At 40.0% G+C, this 23,594-nt stretch overlaps 1 protein-coding gene and 1 non-coding gene across 2 annotated transcripts in view; both read right to left on the bottom strand.

The window, feature by feature from the left end:
- LOC116310261 (inactive dipeptidyl peptidase 10-like) overlaps positions 1-14,098 on the bottom strand; it is a 79,086-nt gene extending 64,988 nt beyond the window's left edge. Inside the window, exon 1 of the mRNA XM_039607356.1 lies at positions 13,966-14,098. Coding sequence (XP_039463290.1) covers positions 13,966-14,013 — 48 coding nt within the window. The 5' untranslated portion in view covers positions 14,014-14,098. The remainder of the gene's footprint in view (positions 1-13,965) is intronic.
- On the bottom strand, positions 9,332-9,404 carry trnar-ccu. The gene has a single exon. It is a non-coding gene; the product is annotated as a tRNA-Arg (tRNA).
- Positions 14,099-23,594: the final 9,496 nt, after the last annotated feature.

Genomic DNA, 23,594 nt, shown 5'->3' with positions numbered 1-23,594 from the left:
TAAGGTAAAGACTCTACAATAATACAGAGAAAACAGAGAAACCCCACCAATCAGACGACCCCCTATCAGCAAGCACTTTGGTGACAGTGGGAAGGAAAAACTCCCTTTTAACAGGAAGAAACCTCCTGCAGAGCCAGGCTCAGGGAGGGGTGGCCATCTGCCACGACTGGTGGGGGGTGAGGGAAGGAAGACAGGACAAAGAAACCTTGGCCATTTTACTCTAACTAAATGATGGACAGACTCCTGCATTAAAGGAAAATTGTGGCTCTGTTTTAATCTGTGGTCTCTTTCAAAATGAGAGAGGAAATGAAGGCTCACTGAATTTGATGCTGTGGCCTTCACACTGAACATCTACAGGATGTTTGGGACTGAGATGTTTGAGCGTGCTCCAACCACCATCATAAAAAGATCAAACATAGCAGAGAGAGACTGCATAGGCTTAAAAATCATGTATGAACTGAGCCCCTGGGTCCAGATTACTGTGTGATACTTGCTGTAGAGCATTAAGAATACATCTCCGGGTTTCAATTACATTTTAATTTAATATGAATTTGTGAAGTTAACACAAAATTTCCAGAGCACTGAAGCTGATTTAATGGCTAACTCCTTGTTTTGCCACCTTTGAGCTTGGTACTAGCAGCCAGTTTTCAGATTCTTTTCTTTTTTTCGAAGTTTTTTGAAAGTGAAGTTTAGCCCCCTGAGCATTTCCCACTTTTTGATTTTAACCAGGAAAAAATATATAAGTTCAGTCAGTAAGAGCTCCACAACTGTGAGGCCTTAATGAACAGCCTCAGGCTCTATGGATCTGAGACACCTGGGAGAACTTGGAAATACAATAAGTTTCCTTGTCTTCATCACGGGGCCAGAGTGAGATTTGTAAAAATCCACTGAGCACTCATGGTTCTGAAAAATTCATCACCTGCAACTCCACCAAATCTATCAAAGCTTCGTCCTTTATACAGCTGCACTGTGACTAACACCAGTGTGACGCGTGATGCAGGGCACCTCTGATATCCTGTAGTGGAGACTTGGAAATGAAAATCATTTGCACATTCACTGATTCTGTGACTTTTGTGACTTTTGTGTTTGAGACCTTCTGTAATGTACGATTTGCAGACGGCGGCAAAAAGACAAGATGCAGAGCTGAAGATGAAAAGTGATAAGGAAGGACAGAATCAGAAATGAGTATATAGAGGGCAGAGGAAGGATAGTGGATATATTGGGAAAAGGATCCTTAAGATGGAGCTGCCGGGCAGAGGAGTTTGATGGCTCTAGTGAAGCAGGACATGCAGAGGTTTTGTGGCAGAGGTGAGATAAGGTGAGATGGAGCCAGATGATCTGCTGTAGCGACCTCTAAGGGGAGAGGTCAATTTAAGAACTTCCAGCTAGGTAACTGAACTTTTTATAAATGAGAAAAATCATGGAAGACGAACTTTGATATTCTTTTTTTATCAAAGAGATTTGGTTGATTATTCCTTTGTTGTAACAATACTACCAGTCTTTTTATACAGTTGGAAAGCCTGTTTCTTTCCCCTTAAGTTGTGCCACATTTGTAAGGAAAATGTAATGTGGGCTAAACCATGAAAAACTTGCCAAAACTTCTTTGCCAATGCAAAACAATTGTATAAAGCACAGAATCAGTTTCTTCCATGAAGAGCTGTCAAAGGACATCAGGGACAAGACTGTAGACCCCCATAAGCCTGGAGTGGGCTACAAGGCCATCAGCAAGAAGGTGAAGTGGTGTGGATCAGCCCAAAACTACATGGGAGGAGCTCGTTAATGGTCTGAAGGCAGTTGAATCCACAGGACCCAAGAACAGCGCTGGTAACAAACTACGCAGTAATCGACTAAAATCTTGCAGTACCATAAGGTCCCCCTGCTCGCCCACAACCACACCAGCAAAGAGTACTCGCGCATGCTGCCCATTCTGTGACCTACCTTCACGCGACCAATAGAAACGAGGCCTACAGCTGGGCTAAGCTCAACCACACAATGAACGAGGAACTTTATGACACAAGTTTACGTGCATATGGACCTCCAGAGCCCTTGAGTAAATCATTCCATTCAACACATTGGCTACAGAGGCCACAGCAAATCTGTGGAGAGGTTAGGTTACACACTGTTATCCTGTTATGTTTAACACTTCCCTAATAATGCAGAACCAGATACAGTCAGTTCAAGTGTGATAATGAACACCTGTTGGTGCACACACAATGCTGAGAGGTACCTGCTCTTCATCAGCTCCATTGTTTTCCTCATGACAGGGCACACAAACAAAAAGTCACATAGTACAGTGAGTTACTGAGGACAGGTGATCATATTTTTATTTTTATACATATTTTACATGTAACCGTTGGTCAAGAAAGGCTTAAACTACTGGCTAAAGGGAAACTGAAACATGCAATAAGCAGAAGAGATGCAAAATGTGCCAAACGGAGACAAAAACTACTGCAATAAGAAACATAAAGATACAGAGAATAGCTACAAAAACAAAAATGTCAAAAAACTAAAATGAGATATAAAACACAGGCAAAGATGCAACAAAAACAAAACTGTGCCACACAATCACACGACGAGATTTAAAACTAAATAGGGAAAAAAAACATGCAGAGTGATATAAAATCAGGTAAAATATCAGCAGGCTACAGAGTCAGAGACACAAAGCAATCAGAAATCATATCTGCATGTACTTATGAACCACTGTTTCATAAACTGTGTCCTGTACAACAGAGTCTGAACCTGTGCCAAACATGTTTGCTTTGCCAGGGGGAGCTCCTCTTGTTAGTCTTATTCTTTTAATGTGATTGTTATTGCTTTATTTATTATCATTATTCACATAAATGTACGTATTGTGTAACAAAGAAAGAAGTAGAGCAATAATGAGGAAAAAAGAGGATAAGCGCATCGGCTCACCGGCTCCTGCTACTCTAACACCTGAAGAAAGATACACGAGTAAATACACAAGCTTGTGTGTATGGATGAGAAGCTTCCAGCATACTGGAAATGAATAGCTTATAAAAACTAATATAACTTGGATAATTGGTATCCAGCTGTTTTAATACTGATTTGTGTGTGAATCCCTTCTTTGCAAAATGAAATGACTGAATAAAAAAGAAAGAAAAATGCAGGCCAGCCAGCACACAACATGGATCAGTCTGTAAAATGATGATGTGGGAAGAACAGTCCCTTTATTTCCTCCTATTGTTTGGAGTGCATTTAGAAAACATTAGAAGGAATTCACTATTTTTAATGGAAGCGAGATATAAAAATAGAGCAGACTCGCCGGCATTCATCTCCAGCATCTATCAGTCAGGATTGAATTTTGACTTTTACGGTCATATAACACTCCCGTCGTCTAGACAGAGCGCTGATTATCATCCGAGCTAAAGTGGAAAATCTGATCTGAGCTTTCACACGTTGTGCTCTTAGGCTGAAAGTTTGCTTAAGGATTCCAAGACATCCAATGAACTGTAGCTTCTCAAGAAGCTTACATCATTCCTCACTCCAGCCTCCAATGATGAAAGTTGAACCCGCAGCCAAGACGTTGACAAGTGAGAGAAAAGATGAGAAAGAAATGATGCAAGCAGGGTTTTTAGTTTAACCTCGCACGGGGCCGGGAGACGGCTGCGGACGAGCACTCGGATGTTTCCAGCAGCGACACTGCAGGGGACTGTAATAGGAAGCTGTCACATGCCGACTAAGTGGCCTTTCTTCTGAGCTTGAGAGGGCGAAGCATAAAGGGAAGACAGCGTGAAGCCTTGTTCGTACATCAAACACATCAAACTGCATGTTTTCCAGCAGTCTGTCTGCCCTCTGTAGAGCCGGAGAGACGAGCTAAAAACTCGTGTTTCTTTTGACTTGTTAAGTATCCTGACAATCTTCATTTGGTCAGCTGTTTGGTCTCTAATTATCACCAATCTACAGACAAGTAGAAGATGGAAAACATGTTTAAATTGGGAAGCTTAAAAGGACTCTTGCTGTGAGTTTTAAAGTATCTGACCTGAAACCTGAAGGAGTTTCGTAGGTGGGCATCAAAGATCACCAATTCTCTAATGTTTACTGTCATGCTAGACTGTTTAAACATTGAACAGGTATTCCACTTTAAAATCTGGGAGGCACAGGTTGAAGTCTCTTAAACGTTCAAAGTGGACTGAAATTTCTCATCAGGAATTTCTCAAAAATAAAAGTAAAATGTAATAAATTCAATTCGATTTGATTTATATTGTGCCAAATGACAACAGCTGTCTGGAGGTGCTTTATTTTGTAATGTAAAGACCCTACAATAATACACAAAACAGACAAACCAGACTAACCTCCCATGACCCAGTTTGGTCTGTAGCAGTCAGACAGATGTCCTCAGATTTTACTAGAATACTTCAGTATAGAAAAGCTGACCAGGTCCTGGGTCTACAAAACAACCCAAAATGCTTAGTTTGGTTTTGTGCATTATGGTCAAACATCTTCACTTTGGTCTTGTCTGTTCAAAGCACATTGTTCTAGAAGTCTAGTGGGGGGGTTTTTTCAGATGTAACTTTGCAAACCTAAGCTGTGCTGCCCTGGCCTTTTCTGAAAACCCTTTCAAATAAGACATACGGGGAGTGCAGGATTATTAGGCAAGTTGTATTTTTGAGGAATAATTTTATTATTGAACAACAACCATGTTCTCAATGAACCCAAAAAACTCATTAATATCAAAGCTGAATGTTTTTGGAAGTAGTTTTTAGTTTGTTTTTAGTTTTAGCTATTTTAGGGGGATATCTGTGTGTGCAGGTGACTATTACTGTGCATAATTATTAGACAACTTAACAAAAAACAAATATATACCCATTTCAATTATTTATTTTTACCAGTGAAACCAATATAACATCTCCACATTCACAAATATACATTTCTGACATTCAAAAACAAAACAAAAACAAATCAGCGACCAATATAGCCACCTTTCTTTGCAAGGACACTCAAAAGCCTGCCATCCATGGATTCTGTCAGTGTTTTGATCTGTTCACCATCAACATTGCGTGCAGCAACAACCACAGCCTCCCAGACACTGTTCAGAGAGGTGTACCGTTTTCCCTCCTTGTAAATCTCACATTTGATGATGGACCACAGGTTCTCAATGGGGTTCAGATCAGGTGAACAAGGAGGCCATGTCATTAGTTTTTCTTCTTTTATACCCTTTCTTGCCAGCCACGCTGTGGAGTACTTGGACGCGTGTGATGGAGCATTGTCCTGCATGAAAATCATGTTTTTCTTGAAGGATGCAGACTTCTTCCTGTACCACTGCTTGAAGAAGGTGTCTTCCAGAAACTGGCAGTAGGACTGGGAGTTGAGCTTGACTCCATCCTCAACCCGAAAAGGCCCCACAAGCTCATCTTTGATGATACCAGCCCAAACCAGTACTCCACCTCCACCTTGCTGGTGTCTGAGTCGGACAGGAGCTCTCTGCCCTTTACCAATCCAGCCACGGGCCCATCCATCTGGCCCATCAAGACTCACTCTCATTTCATCAGTCCATAAAACCTTAGAAAAATCAGTCTTGAGATATTTCTTGGCCCAGTCTTGACGTTTCAGCTTGTGTGTCTTGTTCAGTGGTGGTCGTCTTTCAGCCTTTCTTACCTTGGCCATGTCTCTGAGTATTGCACACCTTGTGCTTTTGGGCACTCCAGTGATGTTGCAGCTCTGAAATATGGCCAAACTGGTGGCAAGTGGCATCTTGGCAGCTGCACGCTTGACTTTTCTCAGTTCATGGGCAGTTATTTTGCGCCTTGGTTTTTCCACACGCTTCTTGCGACCCTGTTGACTATTTTGAATGAAACGCTTGATTGTTCGATGATCACGCTTCAGAAGCTTTGCAATTTTAAGACTGCTGCATCCCTCTGCAAGATATCGCACTATTTTTGACTTTTCTGAGCCTGTCAAGTCCTTCTTTTGACCCATTTTGCCAAAGGAAAGGAAGTTGCCTAATAATTATGCACACCTGATATAGGGTGTTGATGTCATTAGACCACACCCTTCTCATTACAGAGATGCACATCACCTAATATGCTTAATTGGTAGTAGGCTTTCGAGCCTATACAGCTTGGAGTAAGACAACATGCATGAAGAGGATGATGTGGACAAAATACTCATTTGCCTAATAATTCTGCACTCCCTGTACATGTTCAGTGCTGTGCTGTCATGAATATTAACATTTAACAAGCTAACTGATGCCTGTAGAGTCTGAGAAGTAGCTCTTGGATTTTGCAGTTTCTCTGAGCATTGTGTGCTCTGAGCTTGGGGTAAATTTGCTGGCATTGTGTTAACACACACCTGAAAGCTTCAGACCCGCAAACCGCTAAATGTTCTGTTTTCATAGAGGTTGTCACACTTACTGATAAACAGTTAATCGAGTTTATTCATTCATATGGAAAAAGTAACATGGTAGTTCGTTTTTCACATGGTTGCATAGAGCCTGTGAAAGCATCACTCAGCATCAATGAAAAAATTTAGGTAAGTGGGATTTATATGTCTGTATTAAATCTAGAGCAAATATTTTAATGCTGAAAGCCTGATGTGCACCACCATAAAAGCGCAACTACATGTCATCACAATTCAGTACCATTATTTCCTCTTCCTCCTCTTTTCTCATCATTTTTCACATCAACTTGAAGAGAATGGACTGCTCAATAAGCACAACTCCAACGGCAACTAGTATGTTAGTAAACTGCGTTGTATATTGTTGGGTTCCGGAATAAGTTGTAAGTCCAGAGTTGGAATTTTCATCCCCAGTGTGCCCTCAACTCGAATTTTAGAAAGTCAAAGTAGCCCCACCAACCCCAAGTTAACAATCCACGATGGCGACAGTGAACAAAAACAGCAATAAAACAGAAAAACGTTGAATCTATCCCGCCACTGCTGTGTATTTGTGACTTGCTAAACAAACCATACACAGGTTCTATTCATGAATATGCTGCAGAAGTTTTTTACCATTAAAAATACAAGTATTAGGCTGCATTGCTAGTGATGCATGAATGGCTCTGCCCTGCTAAGAAGCTCAACAAATCTTGTTTTTCATTGCTTTTTTGACTTTCCTGCTGGAACAGACTAACTCAGGGCTGACATCACTGTAGACTTCCAACATTTAACATAACTGGAACGCAACATAAATACTGGCAACCGAGTTGGCTACTTCTGCAGGGTACACAATAGGCTCTACACAGATTTTGCACAGCCTTAAGGCCTTTTCACATGGGATGTAGCACACGAATTGCTGCGCTCTGAACCGCTCTCATTTCTATTGCTTGCACTGCGCAATAGCGGTTCCCCGCAGTGCTTTGCACAGTCGAAGTTGAGTTCAACCCAGTTGAACTTTGACCGCTGTGCACTGTGATGTACCTTCGCGCGACCAATAGAAACCTAGAGCCACGCTAAGTTCAACCACGTGATGAACGAAAAGATTCTGTGTGTATCAGAGTTCAGTGAACTTTCTGACACAAGTTTACGTGCATATATAGGGACCTCCAGAGTCTTAAAGTCATTCCTTTCAACGGCTCTGGGGACCTCAGAAGGAAAGCAGTGTTGTGGAAACGACACACTCCTTAAAGCTTTCTTCTTTATGAATGAGAGATGCATGTTTTAAAATAACAGGGAGCAGGCGTGTGTAGTACAAGTACAGCGGGTGGAACAAAGTGACGTACAAGCAGAGCGCAACGGCCAGCTTAACACAAATTTCGGGCCATTTGCACTAGCTAGCAGTCAACACAGCACATGTCGCCTCCTATGTGAAAGAGCGTTTAGACTGTAGTCAGTCTTACCAATGATACTATGCTCAGCACATCTGATGCCCAAAGTCTAATTTGTTTGGATTAGTGTAATCATTGCATGCTGTGTCTGGTAACAGCTGAGGAACCCTGTTCTGCTTTAAGAGGTGGGACCAGGTTCAGCTCAAACTGGCACATCATGCATGTAGTATGATTGCTATCAGTGCCCGAGCACAGCAATCCTCCATAAAAGTAGCTGCTAAGTAAACAACAAATCTGTAACGCATGTGAGAGAACAGAGTGCCACAAAAAGCATAAAATCATGGACCTTGTATTTTGTTGTAAGGCTTCAAAAGAGCCTGTGTACAAGGAAGGAACCAAGCGTGAGAGAGAGGCCAAGATGCTGAGATGTGTACTCAAGCCCAATCATTGAGCACAGTGTGAGTGCAGGACAGCATGGGAGAGTTGGACATCAAAGATCATCAATTCAGAATCTGATCAAAAGTTAAATATACAGGATTTTACCCAAATGTTACCCTGTTTACATGGTTATTCATTCAGCAGGTGCACCACTGGAATCTTTAGATATTTATATTTGTTGGATTAACTCTCATTATTGCAGATTATTAAAAACAGAAATGCAAAAAAAGATGGCTTTTACCTCAAGAATTGCTGAAGATGCCAACTGGAGTGAAACGCATACTGTTAAATCGACAACCTGATTCAGAATTCTTACCTCTTGCACATTTCATATCCTGCAGGTTTTTCATGTTGCTACAGAAAGGCAAAATCGGTGTTGTAGTGCAACCTCGCTCTCTCTGGGCTATTTCATTATAGCAGTAGCAGTTTCGTGCTGTGTGCTGCATGTCAAAACCTCAGTTGACTCTCCCAACTGAGTCCAACACTGGCTTAAGTTTCCAATTTACAGTCTTGACCATTTGGAAGTTGTACACTAAGTATACTTTACTAGTTTGTCAAATCCTATTCTCGTCTGGCGACTTACTGAATTCTAAATTCTTACAAGTGCCTCTGATCAATAGAGCCCAGGGCTGTTCATTTTGGACTCACAGCTGTGGACGTGTTACTGACTGAATTTGGGAAGGTTTTTTTTTTCCAGGTGGAAATTTCAGAAAATAGCAGAGGGCTTAAGGGATTAAGGCAAAGGCCTTAACAATCGACCAAAAACACCTTTATAACCCTGCCTCTGCCAGCTTGAGCCCACACATCAACAGAACCATTACAACCTCCGACTTTGCCACCTAACAACTCACACACACACAGAAAGAAAATATGGATACCTGTGTAGATTTACAACATATTAAAATCATGCATGTTTTTGCTATTCAAAACACAAGCTGTCAAATAACAAAAGCAAGAAACTATTTGACTATTATGGCTGAAACTAATTATGGTTATGTAAGTCCAGAAAACTTGCTAAATCCCCAAATGATATTGAGCAACTTGACCAAATGACACAAAACCGAAGAATGCCAAGTAAGCTGACATGTGTAGTTCTTATATTACAATACCAGCTGGACAGTATCATGGTTGTACTGCATATTAGGCTTCCACTGTGCCACTCTGCTGAAAACCACCCCAGATGGGACTTGAACCCACAATCCCTGGCTTAGGAGGCCAGTGCCTTATCCATTAGGCAACTGGGGCTGCACAAAGGGACCCCAAACATGCTGCATAATGTTCAGTATACAGCTGATCCATTGTGACCTGCAACAGAATGGAGAAAATGTCTATTCGGCTCCTCAGCTTCGCTCCGAGCTCCACTTTGTTTGGATGTTGTTTCCGTTGTTTGTGGAGATTCATGAAACCACACAAGGACCAAAGAGTAACTAAGATCTGGATCACTGGCTCTAGTTACATTAAGTCTTTAAAGAGTCTTGCTGAATTTCTGTTATGAAGACTTAAGACAGCTCTGAAGATAAAAGGGGTCCCAATCCTTTACTAGCAAGGCGTAACTAATAAAATGTCTGGTGAGTGTAGATTCAGTCTGAAAGGTAACAAATGTAACCAATGTATTTTCTCAGTATACACCCAGTTTTGTAGTTTTAGACAATTTTTGTATAAATATAAAAAAAATACAGCCACAAACCTTTCTAGATATGACCGCCCACACATACACATGAGAGCACAACTACACAACTAACTGTGTGATGCTATTGTCTCAATATGGACCAAAATCTCAGAGGAATGTTTCCAGCACCTTGTTGAATCCACTGTTCTGAAGGCAAATAGGGGGTCCAACCCAGTACTAGCAAGTTATACCTAATAACGTGGCTGGTAAGTGTATATAGAAAGTCTTAAATCTATTGTCAGCAGCTGCCAGTCAAACACACAGCTGATTAAGACTGAAAAAAGGCTGTGATATTAATCGAGTGACGTAGAAAGGGTTTGATTTTTTTGCAGTGTGAAGCTAAACTGACCTAAGACTTGTAAAAACTGTTTGTGCCCCAATGAGAAAGCACTAGCGGCGCTTTCATTCTGGTAGGATACAGATTCGCCAGTTTAAGTAAACTGTTTTTAAACCTTTTTTTTTTTTTAGATATTTTGAGATCTTCTGTGATGAACAACACTTTCATATTCTGTTCATATCGCTGCACGCTGCTGCGGGATGCCGACTTTAGTGTTATTGAAGGATTATTATGACTAACCTACCTTGAATAAATCTGTGTGACGCTTAGTATAAAAGGCACAGATGTGTCCAGAACAATCTATATCACATCCACTGCTGTGAGAGGTGAAACCGTTTAATTACCGAAGCAGGAAAACCTCAGACACGCTCAGCAGTGGGTAGAGCTTCCTTTGCACACCACTGGGCCATCGACTCCTCTCTGAGTTTGGTTCAACATCTCGGAGCTAATTCACTGTACACTCAGAGTGTGAGTGTGCTTCAGCAAACACAGTTCACTGCAACAGTCTGCTGATCAAACTCCCTTCAGTGGGAAGTAAGGCAGGCGAGCAAATCAAAGCATGTGTGTCGGTGTTTGTGTGCTGAGGATACACTGAAGAGAGTTAAAGGGACAGATGCACAGACGCACAGACACACGTCGACAAACCGAACCTGCTGAAAGCCAAGGCGATGGCTTTCCACACGAAGGCTTTCAATGGGTCACGCTGAGACTGAACACGAATTCAAGGCTAAAATTTCCAGCCTCTCAGATCGACCTCGGACATAAAAAGGCAAGGACACGTTTTATGCCACAAAATAAAAACCCAAGACATTATTACCAGGAGTATTATCCAGTCACTTTTAGCAAACAGACACCAAAAACAGACAAAAAAATGCAAAGACAAAGGCCAAGACTGAAAAAACAATAAGGAGGGATTATTTCCAAGTAAATTAAGTATCTGTAAAGACTTAAATGTTTTTGTACAGTTACTTTTTCCTGTTGTGTGCTAGTTTTTTGTAGAGCAGGTGCTTAGTGATTTAATCAATAAACCAAATCAATCCAAGCCATTTCAACTGATTTGACATTTGAGTCTTTCTTCAAGCTAAAAATGCCCAAAATGTTCTCAAATTGATCATTTTCGGCTCATCCATCTCTTGCATGGTAGTAAATGTTTTCAGACATATGGTTTCCCGGTGTTTTAAAGACAAAAGAATCAGTTCTTATGCATAAAACTCTTAGCTGCACTCTTTTTGCATGTTTATTTCTCTTGCAAAACAGACCTCGAACTCACAGAGAATAAATAAAAATCAACTTTTAGACCCAAAATAAAATCAAGATTATTGTTTGGTGGGGAAGAAAGAATGCAGAGCGTCCATGAAACACATCCAAAAACAAATGCAAAATTTATTAAATGAGATAAAAACGCAACAACAAATGACTCCAAAGATAGCAAACAACAGATAAAAGATAAGACAACAAAGATAATATCTCTGCGAGCCAATAACACAAAATAAGGTGTAAAACAACCACAAAGATATTCACAATTACCAAAATGTGATGCAAAATGACCAAATGAAACGTGACCACAGAAATACAAAATGAGAAACAGTTTTACCACAAATATGTGCAAAACTACCATAAGTAGGTCAGAAATGAGTGAAATGGGGCATAAACAAGTGCAAATACAAAATTTGGTACACGAATGTAAACAACGATGACCAGATATGCAAAATTACCACAAAGAGGCTCGGGATATCAGATTCAGATGTTTTAGGAGAGATGAGATGCTGTAGGTGGCCTTTACTTTGAAAAGACTTCAGTTCTACAGCATTATGGCCCACCCTACACCGCACCTGATTGGGCCGCATTTAGGCGTTAGGCCGATGACTCATGAGAAATGATAACTGGTTGGTTTAGACAGGAGGAGTGAATCAGAGGCACAGCAGGACAGGAGCCATCGAGTAAGTAACTTCCTCCCTCGTGCTGTTTTCATTTTAAATGAAGCCATAATTCTCTGCTTTTATTATTTCATCTTACATGTTTCTACAGACATAATCACAGACATAGACTCATAGCCTAAAAGCAAAAACATTATCTTGCCCACACTAATTTTCTAAACCCTGGTTACATCCATGTGCAAAACCACCACAACAGTGTGAGACAGACTGACCGAATGAGGCACAAAGCTCCTCAAAGATCCAAAACAACCGAAAAACAAGCAAAAAATGCGCAAAATTTGATTCCAAGTGACACAAAAAACACTGAAAATGAGCAAAAGAAAGACAAAAAACCCACAAAGATACTAAAACAGGAGCTACAATGAAAATCAAACACAAAGAGACATCAAATTAGACACAAGGCTTCATAAATGCCAAACTACCACAAAGACATGACAGAAATGAGAATAAAGATGAACAAAAAGCAAAATAAAATGACCCGATGAAGACACTAAATGAGACACACAACATTTAAACTACAAAACACCACAATCTACCACAATGATGAAAAACAAGCAAACGGACACAGGATTTAGACACAACTAGCACACAGAGAGTCAAAATGTGACACATATACTGAGTAAATTAAGAAATAATAAGATGAGCAGGAAGAGATACAAAAATGCAAAAACGAGACACAAAGGATTTAAAATAAACAGTAAGAGCACAGGCAGAAACTCCCCCAAAAAGATGAGAAACAAAAATCGAAAAAGATGACAATGAAGAAATAAAGAACAAGACACACAACATTTAAACAAAAAAAACCTGCCGGATCTACCACAACAAGACTGGAAATAATGAAAAAACTAGATGCAAAAACTGAGACACAAAACCACCAAAATGAGACACAAAGGGAATCAAACACAAGAAGTAAGAAAGAAGATGAACAGGAAGACATTTAAAATAAGAAACAGTAAGAGCACAAAAAGACTCAAAGCAACAACAACAAAAAAGACACAAAATCACCAAAACATGAAAAAGATGACAATGAAGAGACACAAACACTGAGAATGAACACAAATGAACAGAAATGGGAATATTTTATTCTGCTGTACATGTTTGTATACCACTTATATACTTATTAATAGTCAATATATACTGTATATGTAGCAACTAGTTATCCATTCCTAATCTATTCCAACATCTTTGCACCACTCAACCATAAATATGCTGTACGTGTTGTTATTGTCTGTGTCATGTGATGAAAACACAACAATTATGCGCAACTGAGCAGATTAACACGCGAAAGAATCTAAAAAAATAAAACAAGACAATTTGATCAGAAAGACGCAAAAACAAACCCGAGGAAACTTAAAGAACTGCGAAGCCAAAGCATCTACAAAAACAGGACTCAAAGTCACCAGAGTATCGCCACAAACGGAGCTCCTGGCCTGTTTTTCCCCACAAACACGTTCTGGATTATTCACATGATCGTGGACAACCTGTTGGAGTTACACCGCGGACACTGCATTCCTGTCAGCCGGCTCTGATGGCTCGCTGTGCCGCTGCAGCCCTGCCTGAGCTCCGCGGCATCAGGCTGAAGTTGGAAAAGTGTGGAATTACTGAGAGGAAGGAGGGAAAGGAAAGCTTCTTGAAGGGAAAGGAAAACTTCTACATATTTGATTTTTCCCAGTAAAAATAAAAATAATAATTTCATTAAAATTTGATTTCAAATAAAGCGTGGGGTCCCTGTCCACTCTAGCTATCGCGCTGTCCGCACGCGCCTGGACGTTATCTTCTTTTAGCCGGAAATTAAAAAAAAATTAAAAGTAAAAATAAAGATGTCTGTCTGTGTCGCTGTGTGGTTTTAGCGAGTACTCCCACCTCATCCTGCTGAGACTCTTTGGGTTTCTTCTTGCTGGCGGCCGTCATCGTCTCGGAGTCTCGGTCTGTCTCTGCCCGGTAATAACATCACAAACCTGCCGCGCGACGATTTTAGCTGAGCGAGCCACAAAGCTGCTAACAATCAACGCGAGGTTCCGGCAACAGCTTCAAAATAAAAGTCGATCCGCAGGAAACACTTTTTTCGTCAATAACTGTCGCTACTTTTTGTGTTAAATTCATTTTTTATTCTTCTTCTTAATTTTGCTTGTTTAATTCATTTTTGCTTTACATGCTAAAAGCTAAATTAATAATAGTTATTAAACAACAGCAATTATTGAAACTATTAATTCGTGTATATTAATAGTTTAAAAACACGATAAATATTAAAATGATTTTTAAAAAGCTGAAACTCGCACTGGAACTAATAAAAACTAAACAGAGCCTAACATAAATAAACTTAAGATGAATAAATAGAAAGGCAACTAAAACAAACAAATCTATGCTCTAAAATGACAGAAACTAAAGTGAACTGAAGATAAATAATAATAATAATAATAATGATAATAATAATAACAATAATAATAATAATAATTACTTATGTCACATAAAGACCTTTGTAACTGAAGAGTGTAACTGCTATTCATAAGATGGACTAAGCCGAAATTTATATTACTCTGACTCTAAATTGTTGCATTTTGTTTAATGTTTTTTGGGGCATATACCAGTGTGGAAATAAGAATATGTGGAGAGATACTGAGTGTAGAGAATAAATCCAAAACTCAGTTTGAAGTGTTTTCAGATTCAGTGCATGGTGATAAAGTTTTTTTTCTTCCAAAAACATTTAATAAATATTAACATAATAATGCAAATATCAAGTGTCAGTTTAAGCAGAGCTGTCCATGGTGCTGAAATCCACAATAGCTGAGACTTTAGTTTAAAATAGGCAGCGGCAAGCTTTAACTGCAAACATTTTTCCTGTCACTGCTCATTAGAAACAAAGATAACTTTATTATTTGTAATATTTATTTTATTTGTATTTTTCTGTTAGGCCTTCAGTCAGGACACCACATTTACAAGAAAGCTCAATTTTATTATTTTTTTACTGTAAACACAAAAAGATGATGTTTGCTTTTACCAGCTCACGCTTATTCATATTCAACTACATTAACTACTTTATTTGAACTCAAGGTTTTGTTAATAACAAAAATTAAAAAGTAATCAGATTACTGCAAAGGTGTGCAAACCAACAACACACACCTACAGGATTATCATAAAAGGGAAGTCATACTGTAGCCTGTAGTAACAGGTAAATGTGAATGAAAAAGATTTTTTTTTTCAAGACAACCAATCACATCACACATATAGACATCCTGGAAAGTCTACCCTGCTACATAAGCTCTCAGCACAAAGTTTACATCTCAAGGTTGAGGGAGGAAAATTGCTTATTTTTTTTAATGCATGCGATTCATGAGAGTAGCAGAATACTATACACTGTGGGCAAAGGGAACATCTGTGTGGCTGTACTTTACTGCAAGCTCTTGTCATGATATGCTGTGTGGACCCAAATGTAAGACACAGAAACAGACCTTAACTCCAAACTCTCAACTTTTTTACTGGAAAAAAAACAAACAAAGACAGGAATGGAGTCAAAGATGCAGAAAAAACATACCCAACACAGGAACCACGGACTAGAAACAAAGGTAAGCTCAAAAGACTAGGATATAATATTAATATTAAGATTAAAAGAACTAATAGCCTGGGACTTGATCATAAATCATGAACCAAAAGAACTCACAACTCTTCAAGAAAACTTAAAAATCTGCAAGCTATTACCTCAACCCCTCTAACCAACAACTGAGTGAACAGTTAGGCATAGAGCCTCGTGTATTCATGAGAGTCCAACCCCATGAAGTCCAGAAAGTGTTAGTTAATGTGTATCTAGAAGTTTTGTGTTATAATCATCCTCCTTCACTAACACACATAATATGGGCGACAACTTCCTTGGAACAGAGAACCCCTTTCCCCCCAAATAAACCTGTATATTATGTTGAACATTAACCTGAAGTCACGTTGTAAGTCAAGGTAACCACAGCCCATCAGTTTCGCTATGAAATGATCCCCTCTAAGCTCTCCACAGGAGTTTATCTCTCACTCAGTCTGGCTGCACATTTAAACCTGATAACTGCAGCCATACTTATAGTAATATTCCCATAGAGGCTTACAGTGTAGCACTTTGTGGTATTTTTACCTGCAATGATGTCATGCCACTATTCCTACAGTATCACTTCAGGGACTAAGAGGTCTTCTGCAATAGCTAGTGTTTCAGCATCCCTCGGAAATACGTTATGGGATTATAGCTCAGCGTGTCATCGGAGAACAAATCGGACCAACGCTTCATCTGAAATCCCCTCAGACGAGAGCAAGACGAGACAATCGAGGAGATCAGTAGCCAGCTGGCCCTTCACCACTGCCAAATGTCTGAATGCAAACAGATAGGTGTCAGAGAGAAAGCCCTGAAGACACAACCCACACTCACTCGTGCACTCTGTGCCCCCCCATCCCATCTACAGAGTAATGAGTACAGCTAGAGGGGGAAATGGAAAAAAAATGAAGATGGAGGAGCTGACGATGAGAGGCAAACCAGCCTGAAGGTGTCTCTCTGCCCTAATGTGTGTGTGTGTGTGTGTGTGTGTGTGTGTGTGTGTGTGTGTGTGTGTGTGTGTGTGTGTGTGTGTGTGTGTGTGTGTGTGTGTGTGTGTGTGTGTGTCTGTGTCTGTGTGTGTGTACGTCTAAGGACAGGAAGAAGACACAGATCAGTTTCCGACTTCCATATGTGGGGGTTAAAAAGCCTTAGATCAGGAGGCCTGGCCAGTCAGTCTTCCATGCATTTAATAAGTGCTTTCAAGGCTCCTCTAACTATGTTTTTATTAAACAGTTTCACTAAAGACAAAATAATATGGAGCTAACATGGAACCATGAATACCATCATACACTAACCAAAGCAGTTTTGCAGAAAACTCGCCTTTAATCTCTAATAAGCACCTTTAACTCTGTGACAGCGTTACAGCTCAAAAACTCGCTGACCACAAAAATCCAGCTTCAGTCACCTGCATTTTCAAACAGTCAAAGAGTCTAGAAATGTTGCTTTTGTGTGCAGTCCAATGGTTTGAAAAGTCAGATCATATCAAAGATTCAGGGAGCCTTGATTGTCATTCACCGTGAAGAAAACATGGGAGAACAAGATCCAGTTACTTAGGTCTCAGTGCTAATAATGATTAAAATAAGTAATGACCTAATTAAAATAACAATAAATGTAATATATAAAAAAATAAATAACATAATCACTATTCTTTGTCCTGTTGGAACTGACTGTGGCGGCCCACAAGCTGCCACAGTCTCTCTCTCTTCGAGAGAGAGAGAGAGAGAGAAGCTGAGAAGATCTGTTGCAGAGAGAAAGACAAACACTGAACTGGGAAATTAACCAAAGCTGCTTTAGTTGATTCCTTGAGTAAAATAAGAGCTGGGGGGAAAATGAGCAGGAAAAAGCTTTAGCCACCGTTAACGGAAATAAGAGCAGAGCTTAAAATAGGTCTGCACGTGTAATATAAAGGCCCAGAAGCTTTAATATGAAGCCAAATGGCCGAATGACAAAGCAGTTTTACCCTCCCTGTATGCAGCGTGATGATTGATTTGCTCGTCATGAGATATTTCGGCTGGATTTCCGCTCTGATTCACCAGTTCGCTCCTCTTTATTTGGAAGTGTGCGACAACATCAAATGTGTCAGCTGATGGATGCAGATTCAGACACATCGGGGTCAGTTTGTAGTCAGCTTTTTGATAACCTCTATGGCAACACAAGTTCTCACAAAAAATGAAAAATTTTTGGAAAATGCAATTCTTTTAAAGCTTGATCTTTCATTTAAGTCATCAAAAATAATGTATCAGCATTGCAAAGTTGAATTTTTTAAAATCTTTTTGTCCTGTTATAACTTTAACTCTAATTTTGAAAGCATTTCAGGTTTTATTAATGGACAGCTTTTGTACCAGAAGTCTTTTTAACAGGATTTGCCCCCAAAGCCAAGCAGATGTGAGAAATTCACTTATAGCAGGAGCCAAACCTTCATTTGTTGATTTGCATTTTGATAAAAGCTGCCATGGATATGGTAAGCATGCTCGTTGTTTTCAGTACATAACTCCATCTTTTCTCCGTCCTCATCCTTTCAGCTGCCTTCCACAGCCTAATGCATCTTTGAATAGAGACGCTCTTCAGAGTTCAGCTTCAAGGGCTACAGTAAAGTGAGTAACAATGATCAGACGTGCAGCAACACATGTGTGTGTGTGTTTGTGTGTGTGTGTGTGTGAATGAGCTTGATGTAATGAGCAGCGCTCGGATGAAAATGCAAAGAAAAAAGGCACGAGGTCACGAGCAGGGAGCGAGGGAGGAGGGCAGCGGGCTGAAAAGGAGGAAGAAAAAAGAGAGAGCAAGGATGAAGAAGATGGAAGCTGTGGAGGACAGAAGACATGGTGGGTGGTGAGAGATGAAAGAAAAATGGCAGGGATGATCCTCAAAGCCTCGACTGGACTCTCTTGCCTCCTCTATTAAATATTTAAGAGGCGGGATCAGAGACCACATGGAAATGATCTCGCTCTATCCCTCCCTCTCTGACCTCTGCTGGCGTTTGGGAAGTTCTCTGATGTCCCTGAGGCAGAAATCCTCTCCACAGTGCACAGGAAGCTGGTTGGTGCTTCGGTGCCTCTATATGATGCATACGTGCATCATGTGGATGCGTGTGCTTCTGCACAGTGCTCCTGTGTGCTGTGCACTGTGAACAGTTTTAACTGTCTTCAACAGTGTGAATTTATTATCATGTCTATCCTTGATTTTTGAGTGAGCCTCGCGGCCTCCTCTTTCTCGCCTTTCTTCACCTTCTAACACCAATTTTACTTCGACTGGGCATTAACTCATAATCCAAACCTTTAAAGTGTTGGGATTAACACCCAAAAGCCTGTTAACTTTGCGTTAATGGGTCACGAACCAAAGCAGTTCGGATTCCCTTCAAGGTTTCGCTCCAGCCATCTAATCAGGGACTGGTTTACACCTGGGACTCCAGGTGTAATTAACCTGCTGCCAGGATGGAAACCTGCAGGGCTCCGAGTTTAATGTTTGGTGTTTTGATAAGGAAGTGGGATGTTTAAAGCCAGGTTCCTGATAAGAGCAGGTTTAAAGTTTTGAAAGACTGAGGAGAAGTGCTTCTCTGGCTCTCTGTGGCATGCACAAGATGGTGGTTACTAAAAGACAGAAAATATCACTCTCGCCTCAAGTTATTATTCATTCAGAAAACTCAATTATTTAATTATAATGTATTCTTGTCCTTCCCAAGCAGCAGCCTCCAGGGCTGAAAGATAAAACTAATACAGAAGTACCAAAAACTGTAGTCTGACTGTTATCTCCTGTTAGCCACTGTTAATCGGTGTTAGCTGTTGTTAGCTGCTGTTAGTTAGCATTAGTAAGCTATTATTTAAGTTGATCTGTTATTATTGTGCTCTAACACTTAGTGAATGACCTCTACTGTGAGAGTGATTTCTGAGCAATCTTTGAGCAGAAATACAACTAAACCCCTGAAACACTGCAAACCCAGCAGCTGACTCTAAAAATTAAGTTTGCTGGGTCTAACAACCACCCTCGCATGTCAGGATATCCCTTCTCCCTGTGACGCTCCATGTTAATATTGTTTCAGTTCTTCCCTGTGTCATTTAAATACTCGACCATGTTATGTAGGAATATATGGGTCTTGTGTTCTAAACATAAGAGTTAGGACAAATTTTGCACTGCGCTCACAGGTGTGAGCCATCCACCTTTATCAGTTATGCACTGATAACTGCAGTGCCAAAGTACTGCTAACAATCCAAGATGGCAAAACCTTTTTGACCAATACAAAGCCAACTGGGCTTCTCAGCCACTGGGTTTTAAGGAGGCAGGAGCTAAAACTGAGCAGAACATATTGTATCTTTTTTCCACATGAAAGCAACCAAACCTATTCTAGTATGTCCCACAAATCAAATGACAAGCCTGCAAATAAGCATAACATGGACATTTTTGTCTCAAATCAAAGTTCAAGATTTATAATTTTAATTACAATTCTTTATGCTTCTTTATGCTTTATGCTCATTTATGTCAGGGAAAAAAACACTCGTAGTCCTCCCCAGGGAAGCTGTAAATGATTTTAATTTACAGGTTGGGATTCTTGGTTTTGACGCAGATCTTAAAAACCGAGGTTTAATGCTGTAAAACTTGAACATGCCCAGGCACAAAGGCAATACACTGTGAGTGTGAGTGGAGTGCTGCTGGCAGATGAAAGCCATGTACCTGAAAAACATATTAGTCATGCCCATGATGATGCACATGGATATTTTAATCTACACACAGGGATTTCATAAGAACGCCACACCTCTTTGCTGCATAAATGAGAGAGTAAAGTTTATAGAATAAATAACCTCAAATTTGTCGGTTTACTCAGCAGCTATGAAAAGCTTACATGACTAAGAGTTACGTAAACGGGCCCACAGAAATGTATTTGCATAATTTTACATTTATCTTAGTGACAGTTTGCCCTTAAGCGCACTGCAGCATTTAATCTAACACAGAACTGTTTGAAATGAAGTGTATTTAAATGATGAGTGTGTAACATTACCACTGTGATTACTCAAAATATTTCAAACGGATAGTAAAATAAAGAGACACAGATATGTGACAAACCAAAGACAAGTGCAAAACATAACAAATGTAGGTCAAGATTTCCTGAGCGACCCATTAACCAGTCCAAGGATCTGCTGGGCTTCAGCCAAGCAGCTGAGGATTTATGGCATAAATCCTCTGAAGAGACTCTTGAATCTTGACTGTAGATGTCTTTGTTACCAGCCATCAACAAAAGTGTTTGATTTGATTTTAGTAATTAAACAATACAATCTGCATAGAATGACCAAGGAATTACTCCTGTAACAACTCAGTTAAGTATGCAGTTATGGTCAGGACAACCTGCTGAAGTTCAAACCGAGCATTGCATTGGCAGAAGAAAGGTGATTACTTGACTTTGAATGCAGCCTGGTTGTAGAGGACAGGCTACAGCAGCAGGAGACCACAACTGGTGCCACTCCTGTCAGCTAAGAACAGCAAAATGAAGCTAAAACTCACACAAGCTTACAGTAGAAGATTGGAAAAAGGTTGGTCTGATGAGTTTGTATATCTGCTGCAACATTCAGATAGTAGGGTGTCAGAAGAAAATTATGTTTTGATCAGTTACATGAAATGTATTCTTTTTATAATTAAGCACATGTCTATGTGACTTTTCACCTAGTAACTTGTGTGATAAACCTATGCAGCTACTAACCGCTTCCTGTCTTCAGAGAACATTTAGATATAGAGAAGTGAAACCTCAGCTCTGAGTTCTGAGAATAACTCTGTTATCTTTGTACACACACACACAGAAGTATAAATAAAAAACGCAGATAGAGATGAGACGCAGATCCTGTGTTTCATGGCTGCCCTCGCGAGCGAAAGAACTGCAGTGTTTGTGTGTTTTCTAAACTCAGGAGTCTTGGCTAAAGAAAAGAACGGCAGGGTGATTTAAAGAAATCCCCTGTCATAGGGTAATAATTTGGTGTTGAGGCCTGTGTGGAATTACAGGGATTATTTTACATAACCATCATCTTATCATTGCAGTAATTATTATTTCATCAAAGTGTTTATTGAAGCTGCTGGCATTATGTTATAATTTATATTATAGGGGTTATCATAATCAAATATTAACATGTTTATTACAGGTGCAGTTATAACTACTTTAAAATGATTGAGTTAAATATATGTATCATAACTCATAGGCTGAGTACATGGTTACAGTAAAATAGTAGCTGAGCAAAGGCCTGAATGTATTCAGCTTCTTGTGGTATTTGAGTTTGCTTAGTTACAGGTGACGTAAGGATGTCCAGTCCATGGTGACCTCAAAGGCCTTAGGTCATCACCATATTCGGAAGAGTATGCCACAAGGAGGAACCTCTATGTTGCATTTAATTCTTAAAATACATGAATGTTCTGTACATGCAAATTATGTGCTTGTAAACGCAAGAAGGGGCGTTACAATACCCTGATGTTATAAAAGCAATCTAGAGTGTATTTTGGGCAGAGATGTACAACTGTTTGGCAGTTTGCACCTCTCCACGCTGCGTGCATTCATTAAAATCAATTGTTTGAACGACCTTTTCTGGACTATCATTGTTTTACTCTCATCCTCAATTTCGAACCCGTAACATTTGGTGCATTGGCCGAGGGTTGAGGGAGAAAAGTTGGAGGTTGAGACTGAGAGGGTCCAAGGTGCTCAAACAGGCAGACACGAGTCAGTGGTCGAAGTGAGTGGACATAAGCCGGCTTATTCAAAGGTAAGGCACTACCTGTTGAATTATTTCCAAACAGTGCTGAATTGGTTCTGACAAAATTGAAAGTCTACTCACTGAAAATTACTGGTAAAGGTCTGTTTTGATTTTGGTGAAAATCTCATGAGAAGTTGAAGTTGAAGTAATGATAAGTTATAAGTAAAAGTGAGTTAGAGTCTCACTAAAGGTACCGGGTTAAAGTCCCAAAGGAATAAGAATAAAGAGGATTTAGAATAAAGAGGATTTAGAATAAAGAGAATTTAGAATAATAGGTAATTGGTGAAGTTTGTGACATTAAAGTCTCAATTGAATATAAAGCCGGGCTTGGACACCGATATGGTGGGTTTGTGATTTTGGGGTGTCTTCAAAATAATTAAATTGTATAGAACGAGACTCTGGGAGTCTAACAAGTGCATTTGTCGGAAGGTGACGCTTCCAATTTGTCGGTGACGATCGACAGCTGCCTCGGGAGGATAGTTCACTTGGCAAGTGTGGAGAACTACGACACTCCAAAATAGCCACTGACTGGGTCAGTTTACCGTCCGGGACGGTGGTTTGCACTTTTTGGTCAGTAGAAACCGGGTTTCGGGCGTGTAACTTTAACTTAAAACTTGGGGAAGCCTGGGATGTGAAATGTCCCCAAAACAGAGCTTTTTCGGCAGGGGTTGAGTTGGTTGACGCTTTTAAATTGTGTAGGGTCTTAGATATGTGACCACGGCCCGGGCCGAGACTGGTTAAATTGATGACAAAAACTCAGGGAGTTTATCGGTCGGACCGTTAATTTAAAAATTGTCTAAATTGTGTAGGTTTTGAAATGAGAGGCCTAAAATCTGTGCAGTTGTAATCATAGGACGCCTGTGTAAATAGATTAAGAGACTTGTCTGAGTCTGAGAGTCAGGCTGGTATTATTTTTAGATTGTGTGTGTGTGTGAGAATGCAAATAAGGCAGCTGAGAGGTCCATAGAGTATGAGGAAGTTAATAGGGACTGCTAGACATTGCTGATGCATGTACTTAAGACGCTGGTTTTGTTTATTACAATATGTAAGTAAAGTTTTATTTCTTGCCATGACTGTATGACTTTTTGAGGGGTTTTGAGATAGGATACATAAACTGTTGATACTTAAGACCGTTATCTGGGTTCTAAGAACTGAAATTGAATTTGAGATAATTTAATTAAAAAGATGTCTGTGTTTATGTGTGT

The sequence above is a fragment of the Oreochromis aureus genome, linkage group 23, assembly GCF_013358895.1.
Source record: "Oreochromis aureus strain Israel breed Guangdong linkage group 23, ZZ_aureus, whole genome shotgun sequence".
In the NCBI taxonomy this organism is placed as follows: Eukaryota; Metazoa; Chordata; class Actinopteri; order Cichliformes; family Cichlidae; genus Oreochromis; species Oreochromis aureus.
The sequence above is the reverse complement of the archived record's forward strand: the minus strand, read 5'-3'. Positions and strand labels throughout refer to the sequence as shown.